Genomic DNA, 17,593 nt, shown 5'->3' on the forward strand with positions numbered 1-17,593 from the left:
ATAAACCTATAAACTATAAACCTACAGATCTGTGATGGAAAATAAATGTGGTCTTGGGACTTCCCTGGTGGTCCAGTGGCTAAGACTCCGCACTTCCAATGTAGGGGGCCCGGGTTAGATCCCCGGATAGGGAAATAGACCCACATGCGTGCCGCGACTAAGAGTTTGCACGCTGCAGCTAAAGATCCCGCATGCCACAGCTAAGACCTGATGCAGCCAAATAAATAAATAAATACAAAAAAAAAAAGCTTTTTAAAAAATAAAATAAATGTGGTCTGAACACTCCAAATGAAAGGCAGAGATTGTCATAATAGAAAAAGCAAGACCCAGCCACACACTGCCTACAAGATATACATGTTAAACATAAATACAGTTGACCCTTGAACAACTCAGGTTTGAACTATGCAGGTCCACTTATACTCAGATTTTTTTCAATAAATACGTACTACGTACTACAGTCCTACACGATCTAAGGTTGGTTAAATCCGTGGTTGCAGAATCACAGACACAGAGGACCAACTGTGAAGTTATATGGGGATTTTCAGTAGCACTCCCATGTTGTTCAAGATTTAAAGTAAAAAGAAAAAATAGATTAAAAGTAAAAAGACAGAAAAAGACATACTCTGGTAACACTAGTCAAAAGAAAGCTGGAGCAACTATATTAACAGCAAAGTAGATTTCAGAGCAAAGAGTATTATTGAAATAAAGAAGGTAATTTCACAATGATAAAGGAGTCAATCAAAATGCACAATCCTCAGTATATGCAACTAATAACAGAGCTTCAAAATACGTGAAGTAAAAACTGATAGAACTTCTAGAAGAAATAGACAAATCGACAACTATAGCTGGAGATTTCAATAACCCACTCTCAATATTACTGATAGGACAGGTAGGAAGAAAACCAGCAAGGAAAAAATAGACTTGAACAACACTTTCAATCAATTTGAACTGACTGACATTCATGGAACACTTCACCTTTCTTCACACTCCACCTTGATTTTTTTTCAGACAACAGTAACATACTCATGCGTTTTAAGTGCACGTGAAACATTTCCCAAGATAGGCTGTACTAGGTTATAGAAAAAGGCTTTTTTTTTTTTTTTTTTTTCCTTTTGTGGTATGCGGGCCTCTCACTGCTGTGCCCTCTTCCGTTGCGGAGCACAGGCTCCGGACGCACAGGCCCAGCGGCCATGGCTCACGGGCCCAGCTGCTCTGCAGCATGTGGGATCTTCCCAGACTGGGGCACAAACCCGTGTCCCCTGCATCGGCAGGCGGGCTCTCAACCACTGCGCCACCAGGGAAGCCCAGAAAAAGGCTTGTTAAATTTAAGATGATTCAATCATACAAAGTAAACATATACTTAGGCCACAATGGAATGAAAGTAGAAACAAATAACAGAAAGATCTTTGGAAAACTCCCCAATATTTAAAAACACACTTTTGGGAAATCCCTGGTGGTCCACTGGTTAGGACTCAGTACTTTCACTGCTGTGGCCTGGGTTCAATACCTGGTTGGGGAACTAAGATCCTGCAAGCTGCCTGGCATGGCCTAAATAAATAAATAAAAATAAATAAAAACAATAAAAACACACTTTTACATAGCCCACAGGTCAAAGAAGAAATCAAAAGGGAATTTCAAAGTATTTTGAACGGAATTAAAATGAAAACATAACATAGCAGAACTTCTGGAATATTTTTGTTTGTTTGTTTTGGTTTTTACTTGTGGAATATTGTTAGAGGAGTATTTGGGAGAAACTAATAGCATTAAATGCCTGTACTAGAAATGAAGAAAAGGTCTCAAATTAATCAGCTTCTGCCTTAGGCAACTAGGAAAAGAAGAGCAAACTAAACCCAAAATAAACAAAAGAAAGAACATAATAAAGATCAAAACAGAAATCAATGAAATAGAACACAGAAGAACAATAAAGTCATCAACCAGCGTTTGCTATGTGCCAGGCCCAGTACTAGGTCCTGAGCATACATATATGGTCCCATTCTTTGAGGATAACTCAATTAGTAGTTTAGATGGACATCAACTAAAAAATAAGCACATCAGAATGCTAATAACATTATCATGATGGAATGCTCAAGGCGCCCACCGTACCTCTGAGAGAAGCCATTATGGGTGCTTAGGGAAGGGGAGGTAAGAATGGTGGTTGAGTTCAGGCTCTAAAGATGCAGACCTTCATCTAAAGATGTGTGACCTTGGGCAAATAATCTAACCTTGTCTTCCTTTTCTATAACATGGATATAAAAAATGTCCCCGCCCTGCATAGAGCTGTTGTAAGGATTAAAGAATGCCTAGCACATAGTAAATCCTCATCAAATGTCAGATACCATCATAAAGACACAGGTTCTGGGACTTCCCTGGCTGTCCAGTGGTTAAGACTCCACTGCAGGGGGCCCAGATTTGATTCCTGGTTGGTTGGGCTACTAAGATCCCATCCATCAGAGGGAAAGACATGCATAAAGACAAAGTGGTGAAAGACAGAAGTTAACAGCCAGGAAGGGCTCCCACTCCCCAGGAAACTGCACTCATGTCTTAGAGTCAAGCAGACATAGGCACATGTAGGTTTATAATTTGTTACAACTGAAACTGAGTTTTTATGGTGTAGTGGGTACTAATTAGCTGAATACAAAGTGTAAATAGCTAATTTTCTCAAGGCATGGTATGATGTAGGTTGAGCACAGGCTCTGCAGTCAATTGCCTTGCTCAGATGCATGCTCTGCCACTTACTGGCTATATAACTCGTGCAAGTTCAACTCTGCAAAATGGGCACAAAGGGTACCTACTTTACAGGGGTACATAGAATATTAGATGAAATAATGTACGTATCTTACCACACTGCCTTGTTCAAAGGTAACAGTATATCATGATACGATTTTGAAGTTAGGTTCAAATCCTGGTTCTATTACTAGTTAGGTGATCTTGGGCAATACTAATCCCTGCATCTCCCCTTTTCTTTCCTGAATAGGTAGCGTTCTGAGTGAGATAAGCCTGGTTTAGTAGATCATTTATCTGTGGTGGCAGACTTTATTAAACAAAACTTTAATGGATACTATATCCCCAGTTGTTTGCTTTTAAGTCAGAGAATTTTCTCACAAGCTCACTGTACTTACGAGACTGTAAGCTTTTTGACAAATATTAACTAAATTCTCACTACAACTCCAAGAGATACTTTTATTGTCCCCATTCTATGCATAAGGAAACTGAGGCAGAGAGGTTAAGTAGCTTGCCCAAGGTCACAGGGACAAGTGGTATCAGGATTCAAACCCAGGCAGTCTCAGTTTAGCAACTACTGCTATGACTATTAAGGCCTACATGGAGAAAAAAGCCAGAATAACCTGTTTGTAAAAAATCTACAGGTAGGTATGTTGCAACCTCAAGTTCAGCAAAGGGTATGACCTAGAATACTTGCTGACAGCTTTGCTTCAGCTACACTTGGACACCAGGAGAAATGTATTCCCCACCTAGCACCCAGCCCTACCCTGAGAATTTACACTAAAAACATCGTTCAGACTTTACTGTGCATCTACCATTCAGAGTGTTTATGTGGGAATAATGCCAACATGTGCGCTGGACACAGGGCTAACCCTGGGGATACAGGACCAGTCCACTTCCTAGTTGTAGATTTGGGCAATTATTTAGCCTTTCTCCTCCTGGGTTTTCCTATCAAAGACAGATTAATACTCACTTCAGGGCTGTGATTAACACATGCCAAGTGCTTAGAAGAGCCTGGCACAGGTAAGCACTACAAGTGTTGCTACTTGTTGCAACCCAGGTTCTCCAATAATCATGGCCACAAACTAGCTCCTATTCTCGTTTACCCTCTTGTCCCTGAACGCTGTAAAACTGTACATCTGGACATTCCATGTGTTTGGGCCACAACCCACCAACCCCCTCAATCCCCCCCCTTAAACCTGACCCCAATGGATTCTAAGTGGGTTATTCTACCTATCTTGTAAAACTCACTTAATAGCCCCACCCAAGATCTAGACTTTACCTTCTAGATGGTTCCCTGCTAGTCCCCATCCTTCAGTCTTAAGACTTCCCTATAATGCTGGCAGCCTGTACACAGGCTTGACACAAAGTCCTATTGTGACTCAAGCATAGCCCCTTGACACAGCAGAGGATTAACTACCCCAACAGCTACTTTTAACTTTTTAACATCTGCACCAAATCTTGTACAATGGTTAGGTCTCATCAGCATCAAGACCTCTCATTCAACACCCATGTCCAGTGGCCTAATGTATGTCTCTAACACCATACCTTAAATTACGTATTTATTTACAACTGGTAAGGAAATGTGCATTTTCCCAAGTAGTAGTACACAAATGCCAATATTAAACACAAGAGCTCAGGATCTTTAATTAGTGCAGAATTAATCAGGTATTAACTGCTTGAACAAGCAGCTTCATTTACAGAATACTCATTTAGTAGTCATATTTGCATAGAAAGAACTACATAGGGAATTCCCTGGTGTTTTCACTGCAGGGGGACCAGGGGGACTTAAGATCCTGCAAGCCACATGGTGCGGCCAAAAAAAAGAACCACACAATTATGTATATAGTCACCTTTATTATAATTCACAAGTACATTAGAAACTGACATGGATCTCTTTATTAAGACATGTAGATTCTCACGGGCACCCGCTTTCCACTTTTAAGAAAATCCAGTTTACTTGAGAATGGCCAAGATCTTAGTATCAGTACATCGTTTCCACCTCATAGGAAACCTGAAGGGGTCTCTTGGGACTCCCAGGTCACTGTACTGTCCACAGACCTATTCACACTCAAGTGTCTTCTGGAATTCCTTCTAAATTTCAAAAGGCAGCTGGGCAACAGAACACTACTTACTCTGCTGGTTTTTAAGGTGCAATTCCAGGGTTAAACATTGTGCCGAAACTTAAACATTTTCAAATTGCCCGGGCTTATCTTCCAAAAACAGTGTATTACTCACTTTGCTAATCTCCCTGCCAAATAAAGGCCCCCAAAGCATTAACTGCACAAGTCACGCAAGGCTCCTCTTCTCTCCTGAATGAAAAGGACAAAAAAGAATTAGATTCATACATAACAATCTTATTTCACTTTTAAATTTTGGTATACTAAATGTCTCACTGCATGGTTTATCTCCTCAGTCATTGTCCACAGGACTCTGAGAAGCTGTAGGAATATGCAGGCGCAGACTCAAGGCCCAGCTTCATCTCCAACGTTGTGGAAAGGGACTGTACATCATGGGGCAGAGCCCTATGCTCCCCTACGCCACCTGGACAGAGCCCGGGGAGAGTGACCTCCCGGGGTATCCACGTTGTAATGTCTGAACAGACAAGGTCCAATTCAAACAAGTTCCGTTCCGAGAGTGGACAAAGTACAACAAAGTTAGCCTAGGTACCCAATTAACACAACTGACTATATAGTACTGTACTGTTAATAGGTTTATAATACTTTTCACACAAATACCAAAAAAGCCCCCAAACATTTTAAATCTTACAGTACCTTGAAAAGTACAACAGCTAGCATACAGGGGCTGGCCTCGAGTGAACAGGCCATGAGTTACTGACGGGAGGAGGGTGGAGATGGTAGAGCTGAAGGATGTCAGCAATAGGAAACAGAGGGCAAGCTGCAATTTCGCTCATGCCTGGCATTGATGGCACAGGTTCTGGTCCCTTGTTGGATTCAACTCTATCTACCCTCTTGAAAAAACGATCCAGTGATATCTGGGTACTAGCACTTTTTCTCATCAGATGACACAGTAGCACTGCATTGCATTCTGAATGGTTGCTACAACTTTCGTGTACCATTCTACGTTTGGGTCCTCTGCCTCAAAAACGAAGTGTCTCCTCAAATAAAGAAAACCCCCTTACCACTTCCTGCATAACGAATCCCTTTCGTTCTTCAGCAGTACCACCTACGTCACTGCTGCGTTTATGCTCGTTTCCAGACATCCTGGGCTTAAAATACAGATACTGTCCTACTGTACTCCATACAGTACTGTGAAGTATACTAAAACACAACCACTTGCAGAGGATGCAAGCATGTGACAATGTACACCAGACACCTGAATTAACTTATGTGCTTGGACATATGCACACATGTTCGTATCTTAAGGTTTGTATGTAGAGGGCTTACTGTACCCCTATTATCAAGACATTTCATTTCCCCTCATCCCATACTACATATAGACTCGAGGAAAGTTCAAGTCCTCCAGGATTAGCAACTGTTTCTAATAACTTCCAAAAGTTATGCTTTATCTATCATAGTTACTGTCATTGTAGACATATGCTCCGCATATGCTGGCGCAATTTAACCCCCCATATCACAGAAAGGAACTGTACAAGAGACCAAACCCTTAGCCCCCCTGGAAAGATCGAGAGAGTACACACATTACATGGCTCATGTGACAGCTCTGCTTTGGTTAAGTCATTCAAAATTGTTCTATTTGCAAAACAGCAATCTCTCCTGTAGCGTGAGTATTAAAGATGTGAAGATAAACTTTAAAAAGCCATCTTCCTGGAATATGAGCATACATCTAAGAAACTGTCAACATGTCCACCAAAAAAAGTAGCAAAATATCTTGATGCACTGAACGGCAGCATCTTCATGAAAGAGAACTCAACGCAAAATGATCAAATGTCTTATGCAAAATGTTGGCAGGCAAACACTGATAGGCCAAAAGGAATTCGTAGATTTACTTACCCCGAATCAAATTATTTGGAATCCCAAACGAATGCTGCAAAACAAGGCAGGTAAAACCTTTAATCCAGTAGTACACCCAAACTGATTAAATCTTTCATTCACTTCGCATCAACCTAGATTCAGATACGCTGCTCTAGAGAGCTGTTTCCTGCATGGTTTGTCTCCTCAGTCATTGTCCACAGGACTCTGAGAAGCTGTAGGAATATGCAGGCGCAGACTCAAGGCCCGGCTTCATCTCCAACGTTGTGGAAAAGGACTGTACATCATGGGGCAGAGCCCTATGCTCCCCTACGCCACCAGGACAGAGCCCGGGGAGAGTGACCTCCCGGGGTATCCACGTTGGTCACTATACTTTAGAAATTAACTTCACCAAGCTGATAGCTACTTCGCAGGAGTACCTATAAGGGACTAGATCCAATCACCCCAGAGTGTCAACAAGAGTTGAGCTCAAGACTAACCAACAGACACATCAATAACCTGAATTTTCAACCAGGTACTCCACAAAGACATCTAGGAACCCCAACAGGCGATTAGCTTGCTGCCAAAGAACAGCAAATAACAAACAGCCATTATGACCCCAGTAAAGAATCCTACCTTTAACCCCATCGCCTGAAATAAAAAACTTGCCCCCAAACAAAAAAAAAAAAATGGCAGCAGAATTAAAAATAACCCGAATCGGGAACAAAATGGTCTGCATTCAACTCCACTGAAGACGCTAACGCGCCTCCTACGAAGCAGCACAATGGCGCAACAGGAAATGAGGGCGGGCGCTGCGCACTTAGCTTGTGGGCGCGGAGGGTCGCGCCCTGCAGGCCTGGGAATTCCCGCGCTAGCGACCCTTTTGGTTACGGCCAAGACCCGCGGCCAGCGAGGCCTCCCCCGCCCACAACCGACCTGGCCCCATTTTTGCGAGTTAAGTGCAGTCAGCATGGACGCCGAAGATTCGGAATCATTCTAAATAGTATGACCCCCACAGAAAAGGCTGAGTGGCGGACCCAATACCAAAGCGCTGAGGAGGCAGGCACCTAACCACACTCACCTTGAAGCCGCAGCACACGAGAACAGACTTCCCCCAAAAGATCGAACTGTCTCAAAGCATCGGTATTTATACCTTTTGAAGCCCTCGGAAGTCAAGAAATCTCTATTGCGCCTGCGCCGCGTCATGCGCAGTTAGGGAGTTAGAAATTCGCTAAGGGTGCTGGGACTCCACTGCAGGTTAAGCCCCACCCCTACCTGGAGTAGAGGCGTCTCTCGATACTACAGACTTCGTGCGGGACCTTGAAAGTGCAAGTTACAGAAAGGGAGCTTTTGAAGTATTTAGTCTGATGTGTACGTGCTGGATCGGGTATTTACGGCTCTACGATCATTTCACATCTGGAGGATAAGCCGTTAAATAAAGTCAAAAAATCTTTGGATTAATAAGTGTTCTGAATAGAAAAGGCATTTAAGCCTTGTCTGGAAAAAAAAAAAAAAAGAAAAAGGCATCTAGAGAAATGCAGAGTCTCAAAACGGATTGAATCTACCCTGTTACGTGTGAAATAAACATTTGATAAATGGCGTTGGTAAATAAGTCGGAAGTACTAAACAGTACACTTAAAAATGGTTAAACTGGTAAATTTTATGTTACGTGTATTTTAACACATATAGACACCTAATATAAAGAAGGCAAGCAAAGAATCCTGAAGATAAATGTTACATGTGAAATGTTGCAAATGCGATAGAATTTCGAATAAGTGTTAGATTAATTGACGTAATTAATTGATGTAATTCCCGGACCATCACAGCTCTGCTATAACGAGTAGAAACATTTATGGTGTTCCTCCTATAAGATTTTGTGCTGGGTGCTTTAAATACATTATTTACCATCACAGCAATTCTAAGACATTGGTATTATTACCCAGTTAAAAAAAATTCTTTTTAATACCATGCATTTTCTTTCTTTCTTGCATTTATTTTTGGCTGTGTTGGGTCTTCCTTGCTGCGCGCAGGCTTTCTCTAATTGTGGCGAGTGGAGTCTACTCTTCATTGTGGTGCACGGGGTTCTCACTGTGGTGGCTTCTCTTGTTGTGGAGCACGGGCTCTAGGTTCACGGTCTTCAATAGTTGTGGCTCGTGGGCTCTAGAGCACAGGCTCAGTAGTTGTGGTGCACAGGCTTAGTTGCTCTGCGGCATGTGGGATCTTCCCAGACCAGGACTCGAACCTGTCTCCCCTGGATTGGCAGGCGGATTCTTAACCACTGCCCCACCAGGGAAGCACTATTACCCAGGTTTTAAGATGTGATACAGGCCCAGAGCAGTGGTTCTCTAAGTGTAGTTGGCCAACTCTGGGGTCCCTGAAACTCTTTTGGGAGTTCATGAGGTCAAAACTATTTCATAATAATACTTAGATTTTTTTCTGCCTCCTTCACTATGTTGACTCTACACTGATGTAAAATGAAATTGTGGGTTAAACTGCTGGTGTCTTAGGTTGTTTCAAAGCCCTGTCACCAAACTGTACTGATGGTCATTGTATTCTTCATCAACACAGATTTACAATTTTAAAAAAAGTCAGTTTCACCGAAGGACGTCCTTGATGAAGAAGTAAAAATCATTAATTTTACTAATTCTTGCTTTTTGAGTGTCTGTCTTTTATTATTTATTTATTTATTTGGCTGTGTTGGGTCTTCGTTTTGCTAAGCACGGGCTTTCTCTAGTTGTGGCCAGCAGGGGCTGCTCTTCGTTGTGGTACGCGGGTTTCTCATTGCGGTGGCTTCTCTTGTTGCGGAGCACAGGCTCTAGGCATGTGGGCTCAGTAGCTGTGGCTCACGGGCTCTAGAGCGCAGGCTCAGTAGTTGTGGCACACGGGCTTAGTTGCTCCGCGGCAACTAAGATCCTGGTGGGATCTTCCTGGACCAGTGCTCGAACCCGTGTCCCCTGCATTGGTAGGCGGATTCTTAACCACTGCGCCACCAGGGAAGTCCTGAGTATCTGTCTTTTTAATATTCTACGTGACAAAGTGAGAAGTACACATAGAGCATTTATGCTGCATGTGAGAAGCTGATCTACAGGAAAAGCACTTATGCCATTGTTTGAGTTGTGAGCTGAAAAAGCCACGTTTTTTCATGGAATACTATTTTATGTGAAAGAATGGCTGACATCTTTACCAACTATATATCTTGTGTGGGACTGGATTTTCTTCATTTACTTAAACCAAAACACCATATAGGAACAGGTTGAATGCAAGAGCAGATACGAGATCTGAGTTGCCTTCAATTAAACCAGACAGTAAAGAGATTTGCAAAAAACGTAGAACAATGCCACTCTTCTCTATTTTTGGAAAATAGTTATTTTTCATACAAATATTTTGTTAATTAACCTGTAATGGGTTATTATTTTGAAATGTATCATAAATATTTTAAAATTTTCTCAGTTTTAATCTTAGTACAGTAAGTATCAATAGATATCACCAACAGATAGAAAGATTTTCTGGGTTCTGAGTAATTTTTTTTTTTTTTTTTTTTTTGTGGTACGCGGGCCTCTCACTGTTGTGGCCTCTCCCATTGCGGAGCATAGGCTCCGGATGTGCAGACTCAGTGGCCATGGCTCACGCGCCCAGCCGCTCCGCGGCATGTGGGATCCTCCCGGACCGGGGCACGAACCCGTGTCCCCTGCATCGACAGGTGGACTCTCAACCACTGCGCCACCAGGGAAGCCCGAGTTATGAGTAATTTTTTTAACTATGAAGGGGTCACGAAACAAAAATGTTTGAGAACCAGTAGTTTAGAGGAAGAGAGACAAATAATTTTGCTACTTTTCTGGTGATATTACGAGTATTCAGTTGCCTTTCAATCACTCATTCAACATTTACTTAGTGAATATGACTTCATTTGCTAGGCATTGTGCTAGACACTGGGGATTGAGATGAACTACTTTTTCTGTCCTTGAGCACTCACAGTGGGGGAAATAGACATGACAGCAAATTATACTACTACTTGATAAGCTGTGTGTGGCATGAATAATGTATTCTGAGGACAGAGCAACTCAACAATTGGCTAAAGGCTGAGAGGGTTTTCCTGGGGAGTTAAAATCTGAGCTAAAACTTGAAGGAATAGTAAAAGGGTGGGGTGTGGACGATGACAGCATTCCAAGTGAGGAACTAGCAGGCCTGTGGTCTCCCGGGAAGGGTGAGAGGTCAGCTTGATTAGGAACATCAAGGGGAGAACTGCCTGGGCTTTTCATGAGCCTGAGAAATAGGCAAGAGCTGAATACAAAGTATCTTGTGGTCCGGACAAAGTTTAAATTTTATCCTACAGGTAACTAGGGGTCAATAGTTTTGAAGTAAAGGATTGCTCTATCTTTGCATTTACCTTTTTTGGCTGTGCCACACGGCATGTGGGATCTTAGTTCCCAGACCAGGGATTGAACACAGCTGTGCCCCTGCAATGGAAGCGTGGAGTACTAACCAGTGGACCGCCAGGGAAGTCCCTATCTGCATTTTAGAAAGGTAACTCTAGTGACAATGTCGGAGGATTATAAAGTCCCATTAAATTATGTTGGCCTTGAACTTGAATGGTAAACAAGGCAAGAGGAGATAGAGGAATTGAGAGACATTTCTGAGGTAGAGAATGTACACAGACTTTATTGTCCCACTGGACCTGTGAGGTAAGAGAGAAACTTGCAGATAATACCAAAGTTTCAGATTTGGGATGCTGACCATATTGTGGTCTCTAACTGATAACTGAGAAAGTAGGTGGTAGGGGTAGCAGGTAAGGTCCACATAGGAGGTGAATATAAGTTTTGTTGTTGTTAACCTCATTGTTTATTGAATTGTGAACTGCCGCAAACGCTGCTTAAGGCTCACTCATTCCGACCCCTCTCTCAGCACCCCCTTGAAAAGGAAGCCTGGAGGTACCTACCTTGGGAACATGTGGGTGTATATATGTCTACAGGGTAATTGGATATAGGGTTGGACTCCAAGCAAGAAATCCGAGTTGTACATAAAGATGTAGAAGTTGTCAGAATAAGAGTGGTGACTGAAGTCATGTTGGAAGAGCAGGGAGAGTGATAAAGAGGACATGAAAACCCAACATTTAAATGGTGGTCAGGGAAGAAGCCGGGGGACAGAGGAAGCATGATCAGAGGAGAACCAGGAGAGTGAGTGGTGTCTGAGAAGCCAAAGAAGAAGTTTTAAGGATTAGAACACGGCCCAGAGCATCATAGGCTGCAGAGTAGTCAGATACGTTTTGAGCTGAAAACAGGCCTTGGATGTGGCAGTTAACCAAGAAGACACTGGTAACCTCAGGGAAAGCCATTTTATTTTGGATTTAGTTTCTATTTTAATGAGTTGAGTGAACATGGCTTTAGAAATGGAAAACAGCATGTATGGACCAGAGGTCCTACACGAATGTCAGGAAAACTGTTCAGTTTACATCTGCATTGCTTCTTTTTCCTCTGTCACTCATTTAGTTCAACTGCTTGGACTGTACAGGAATTTAAGTTGTTTAATGTTAAAATAGATTATGTGAAGGGAGTATGGTAAAAGTAGGTGATAGAGCAACAGGGGAAGATTGTTTTTCTCGGTGGGGCAGGAAGGAGATAAATGCTGATCAAATGAATGAATTAATGGCGTGGGTGTCTCCTCAGTACCAGATGCAGAGAAGTTGAGGGTGTTTGTTGCTGTCATATGACCTCTATGCTTTATGAAGGAGGCAAAAATTCTTGGGGGAAGAAATTAATGGTACCCACAGAGGAGAAAGATGGAGCAAGCGGTCCAGGCTGCTGGTGTTTCCTTCTCTTCCCTTCACGCCTCTTACAGATGGAATTGAAACAGTGGTTTAGGCTGTGTTTTGGTTTCAGCACCTGGCTTTTTTTTTTTTTTTTTTTTTTTTTCCGGTACGCGAGCCTCTCACTGCTGTGGCCTCTCCCGTTGCGGAGCACAGGCTCCGGACGCGCAGGCTCAGCGGCCATGGCTCACGGGCCCAGCCGCTCCGCGGCATGTGGGATCTTCCCGGACCGGGGCACGAACCCGTGTCCCCTGCATCGGCAGGCAGATTCTCAACCACTGCGCCACCAGGGAAGCCCTCAACACCTGGCTTTTGTTGTACATTCTCAACTTTTATAAGTAGACTTCCTATCCCACCCCCTCCCATTCAATATCCACTGGACTTGCCCTTTCTGATGGTGGTTTTCCAAACCCCTTCTCTTGCAATTGTAATCAAAATTACCCGGGGTACAGTAATCAAAATCCTCATGGACGCTAAATTAATTCACTGTTTCAGCAAACACTGGGCAATGTGTACCTTCAAAATACCCTTCTAGAGACAATGCGTGACCTCAAAAGGGTAATGGCAGTTTGAGGCCTCTTTGGAGGGCTAGTAGAAGGAAAATGTGGGAGCAGGTGGGGCCCAATGGCACGAGCAGTTCTGACTCATGGTTTCTCTTAACCCTTGGTAAAGGGTGGTACAATAATCAAGGCCAGTCTCTGAAGTGGCAGGTACAAAGTGAGTCATTGGTAGGGCCACCTCGATTGAAACTGGGCTGCTTGCCAGAGAGGAGTACATAAGCTATGATCTGTCCTATTGTGATGTCAGCCTGAGGTCTAACTATATGTGGTCTAGACACAGTAAGTCCTTGCAGGGACAACTGATTAGGATGCAATTGCTTTTCCTTGAATATATGTAAAGAATGATTACATAATTTTCTTTGACTTTGGGGAGGTAACTTCATCTCTCAAGTTCTTCACTGGTAAAATGAGTGTACTTTCACTTACCTCCCAGTCTAGTAGGTGGGATTAATAAAACCTAGAGCTGCACCTGGTACACAGTGTGGGGTTCGCAGTTGGCTTTCCCCTCTGCAGCTTATTCTTTTTCCACAATTCTGTACAGACACAAAACATCACTGACCTTCATCTCTGGTTACATTTAATGTTCTTACTATAATTTTTCCCCCTTATCTACTTCTCATTTAGGGTATCTAGCAATATTTTAGGGATTTTTTTTTTTTTTTTTGCCACGCTGTGCAGCTTGCAGGATCTTAGTTCCCCCGCCAGGGATTGAACCATGCCCCCTGCATTGGGAGCACGGATTCTTAACCACTGGACTGCCAGGGAAGTCCCTTAGGGAGCATTTTTAAGCAACCTTAAATCATTTGGAGTGAGGTAGAACATAAAAAATAAACACTACACACCAGGATAGTATAATTTGTTTTTTTAATTCTAAAATAATTAATAATTAATATTGATAGGAAGACTGATATACAATGCAATTATTTATTTTACAAGGAGATTCTGTACATCAGGGAAGCATCTTGAAGTACAATACAACAGGCTTTTATTTCTTCTTTACATTATGATTGTGAATTGTTACTTACACGGAAAGAGAACACAAAATCCTCTTTATATATATATTTATATAAACACCTGAAAAGACTTGACTCCCAAAGTATCTTGTTTCAAAAGAACATGAATGAGATGAAAGATGAACTAGATTCCTTGGTGGCACATAGAAAGGAGACAAGTAGCTCAGGAAATCAAATCCTGTTTCAAGCTTGGCACATTAAGGGAAAGGAAGGCGGTGAAAGGGGTTTGAAAAATGTCATCTGAAGCCACAGAGGATGCTGGCATAAGCCAAATAGTTTCTAAAACAACAAGATAGAAAGGTTAGAAGAGGTTAACACTTAATGTGTGGCCGCCTTATATACAGACCTCTAACAACTTTGTAGAATTGTCACTTATCTTCCCTTGGTCATACCAAATGTTAATGAATTTGAAGGAGACGTGGGCCCAGTGTATCTCCACAGCCATAAAGCACTTAACGTTTACTGAGAAATCCAAATACCTCCCTATGCCCCAAATGGAGGGAAGATACTACCTTTTAAGGTCACTTTAGCTTTGTTTTAACCTGATATTCTGATTGTTCAGCAAATCTTACATGGACATGAAAGGAGGAAAAGAGAAAAATCCACTGAAAGATCACATACAGAACAACATGAACTGCAGAAGAAATCAGAAGAAATCTATAAAATAGCCACAATTTTCTGAACGTTAAAGGGAAAAAGCCACATTCATCAGTTAAGTAGAAACTATTTTTTTTCCCTTTCACTTAGAGTGTATAGGAATTAGAGGGAAATAGTAAGGCGGTACGGTTTTCAGTAAAAGTTCAAAGAAAGCAACTGAATCTTCTGTTTTAGGAAATCATATTAATATATATTACACATACAAAAAGGAGTGGGGCTTGAGTCAATGCCCAGGCACCAACTGCACTGGCTACAGCTTGGAAGAGGAGGGGTGAGTGAGGTGGAAGCTCCCAGAGAGGGTCACCAGGAAGATCCGTGCTGGGAGTTAAGACAAAGAGCGCAGCAGCAGAAGGCAGACAGTACTGAGGAGAAGAGAGGAGCAGTGCCCCTCCTAACTGCTTCTCCAAAGACCTTTTTCTATCTAGCACTCCACATCCCCAGGACCTTGCTGTGATTCTGGCTGGAAGTGTGGGGCTGACAGCACACAAGTGCTCCCACAGAGTTGCTGCAATTCTGCTTTAAGGGGGAAAATACATCTCTTGGTTAGAATGATTTAGAGTATCATTTGGTACAACAAAAGGACAATAGCCTATACAATTTAAGCCATGAGTCAGTTTTCTGCCAAGTTAGCCTCAATGTAAAGGCCTTTTTTGGTTTTGTTTTTATATACAGAAAACATATATGCTTTCTCATTTTCCCAACTTGGAATCTGGTTGCAGCTCAGACTGTTTAACAGATAGGAAAAACATAAGTTCCCATCATTTCTTCAAGATTTCTTTCTTTTTTTTTTACAGATAAAAGTCAGGATGACTTGTGCCAAAAGGAAGAACATGTCAGATCCTGAGCTTCTCTTGGGCTGGACTGCCTGAAGAGGACTGTACTGCTGTGTTACAAGAGGTATAGTGCAGTGCTTTCAGCTGACATGCCAGTGTGGTATGAAGGCTTCCCCTGGAGGTGGGGGCCCCTTTTTCCAGAAGGTTGGGGGCCTCCAGAAGGTCTCCCCCATCACCAACTGGATGTGATGGCTAGAATCTAGCGCCTACACAGGTGGGTCTCACAACAGGACAGGGCAGGTAAGGCTAATGGTGCAAACTGTGCCTCAGCACAGGCAGTCACCTTGGGTGAGGGTGAGGTGCGGCCAATAAACCCTGGAACCTGCAAGTGACTCAGAACATTGGTGGCTGGTGAGGGAAGAGCCCTCAGGCACGCTGCAATATTAAAAGGTTCAAAAGCACTGACAAAGTGTTCAGCTTTGCCCAAGGCAGCATATGAGAATCCATTCCAGTGAAATGCTACATTCACAGAAGTGCCGTTCACCCCAGAGCTATATCCCAGAGGACTCAATTCTGGCTGCGCTGAGAAGTGCTGAAGTTCCCTCCATGTCGCTCTGGAGACTGAAGCAGCAAGGCAGCCCTGTTTTAGGGGGTTGCTTAGATCCTCTCTCAAACTTCAGCATCATGGACGGTGGTAGCTAAAACAGATGATCAAAAAGAGCCGAGTTACCAGGTATTGTAGATTTCTTTGCTATTACAATTGACCCTTGAACAACAAGGGTTAGAACTGTGCGAGTCCAATTGTACGTGGCGTTTTTTCAATAGTAAATACCACAGAACTGCATGAGTGAATAGCCTGCGTAGGAGGTGGAACCATGGACACCGAGGTGCCACATATATGGAGGGGGGCTATAAATCATATGTGCATTTTCAACCGTTCAGAGGGTTGTGGGAGCCCCAACTCCTGCCTTGTTCACAGGTCAACTGTATTATCTTAAAAGTAATGAAATGAATGTTCCAACTGAAAAAAATTACCTCTCCTCCACTCGAATCCTACCTGACATTTCTGTAGCATCTGATACTCCTGATCCTCTTCCTTCCTTCTTGAAACTCTCTTCTTTTGACTTCTGTAACACTATCTTTTCCCTAGTTTTCCCTCTTTTTCAATTGCTTTTCCTCAATGTTTTCCTGGTTCATTTTCCCCTGTCCACCCTTTAAATACAAAACACTTTTCTCCTTAAGAACTACTATCTCTTTTCATAAATTTGAATCTTTATGCCTTGCTTTTCTCCTTGGACTCTAGGCTGAATATCCAACTGTCTTCTAGACAGCTCCCCCTCCATGTGTCACAGGCTCATCAGACTCAACATATGTAATTGACTTTCTAGTTTGTTCACTGTCTGCCTTCCTCTTTTAGAATAAAAGCTCCTTGAGGACAGGGACTTTATCTTGTTCTCTGCTATATCCCAAGCACCTAGCACTGTATCTATCAGGTAGTGGGTGCTGAATATTCACTGAATAAATGTCCTAAACTGTTCACCTGAACTCCCTATTAACTAAACAGTCTTCAAAAATCACATTGGAAATCTAAGGAGTCATTTTGATTTACTTCCTTCAGCTCATCCTTGGAATCAACAGATTGCCAAATCTTGTTGATTCTATGCTTGAAATGTCTTTCAAACCTATCTTCCTTGGTTTGAGCTAGCAGCATGCTTACTCTATTTTAGTTGCTTCCTAATTCGTCTCCCTGCTGCTGGTCTTGTCATTCTTCCAAATCACCTTGCACAGTTCCACCAGGGCTTTTTCCCAAATACACAGAACTCCAATGGTTCCAATATCCTAGCATGAGTCAAAGCTCTTCAGAACACGACTGTAACCCATCTTGCTAGTCTCACCTTCACCATGCTGCCCCCATCCAACCTCTGCTCCAGCTACATGTTCTATTACTCAGAACACGCATTTTCCTGCCTCCCAAAGTCTTGCTAAAGCTGGTAGTTCTGCTTACAATGTTCTTTCCTTCCTTCCTGTCCAAATAAATTATTTTAAATAATTTAAGATACAGCCTAAATGTCACATTCTCTGACTTTCTTGTATTGTTGCTCAATATGGTACTTTACTACTAATACTACTACTA

The 17,593-nt window shown here is 42.5% G+C and overlaps 2 protein-coding genes and 2 non-coding genes across 20 annotated transcripts in view; all 4 read right to left on the reverse strand.

The window, feature by feature from the left end:
* RCC1 (regulator of chromosome condensation 1) overlaps window positions 1-7,820 on the reverse strand; it is a 31,314-nt gene extending 23,494 nt beyond the window's left edge. For 2 of the 4 annotated variants that reach the window (XM_067013628.1, XM_067013608.1), the window contains exon 1: window positions 4,960-5,082. In XM_067013628.1, the coding sequence (XP_066869729.1) occupies window positions 4,960-4,998 (39 nt within the window). In that variant the 5' untranslated portion in view covers window positions 4,999-5,082. Of the gene's footprint in view, window positions 1-4,959; window positions 5,083-5,117; window positions 5,186-6,695; window positions 6,730-7,734 lie in introns of those variants that run through there. The other 2 variants (XM_067013632.1, XM_067013613.1) reach the window with 2 other exon arrangements.
* On the reverse strand, window positions 5,107-5,311 carry LOC131746890 (small nucleolar RNA SNORA73 family). The gene has a single exon (XR_009332697.1). It is a non-coding gene; the product is annotated as a small nucleolar RNA SNORA73 family (small nucleolar RNA).
* LOC131746889 (small nucleolar RNA SNORA73 family) lies at window positions 6,835-7,038 on the reverse strand. Its single transcript, XR_009332696.1, has one exon. It is a non-coding gene; the product is annotated as a small nucleolar RNA SNORA73 family (small nucleolar RNA).
* Window positions 7,821-13,863: 6,043 nt separating the features above from the next.
* The window catches only part of PHACTR4 (phosphatase and actin regulator 4), a 120,826-nt gene continuing 117,096 nt past the window's right edge, over window positions 13,864-17,593 (reverse strand). For 12 of the 14 annotated variants that reach the window (XM_059036099.2, XM_067013677.1, XM_059036083.2 and 9 more), the window contains one exon: window positions 13,864-16,157. In XM_059036099.2, coding sequence (XP_058892082.1) covers window positions 16,142-16,157 — 16 coding nt within the window. In that variant the 3' untranslated portion in view covers window positions 13,864-16,141. The remainder of the gene's footprint in view (window positions 16,158-17,593) is intronic. The other 2 variants (XR_010836623.1, XR_010836622.1) reach the window with 1 other exon arrangement.

Source organism: Kogia breviceps, chromosome 1 (genome assembly GCF_026419965.1).
Source record: "Kogia breviceps isolate mKogBre1 chromosome 1, mKogBre1 haplotype 1, whole genome shotgun sequence".
Classification (NCBI taxonomy): Eukaryota; Metazoa; Chordata; class Mammalia; order Artiodactyla; family Physeteridae; genus Kogia; species Kogia breviceps.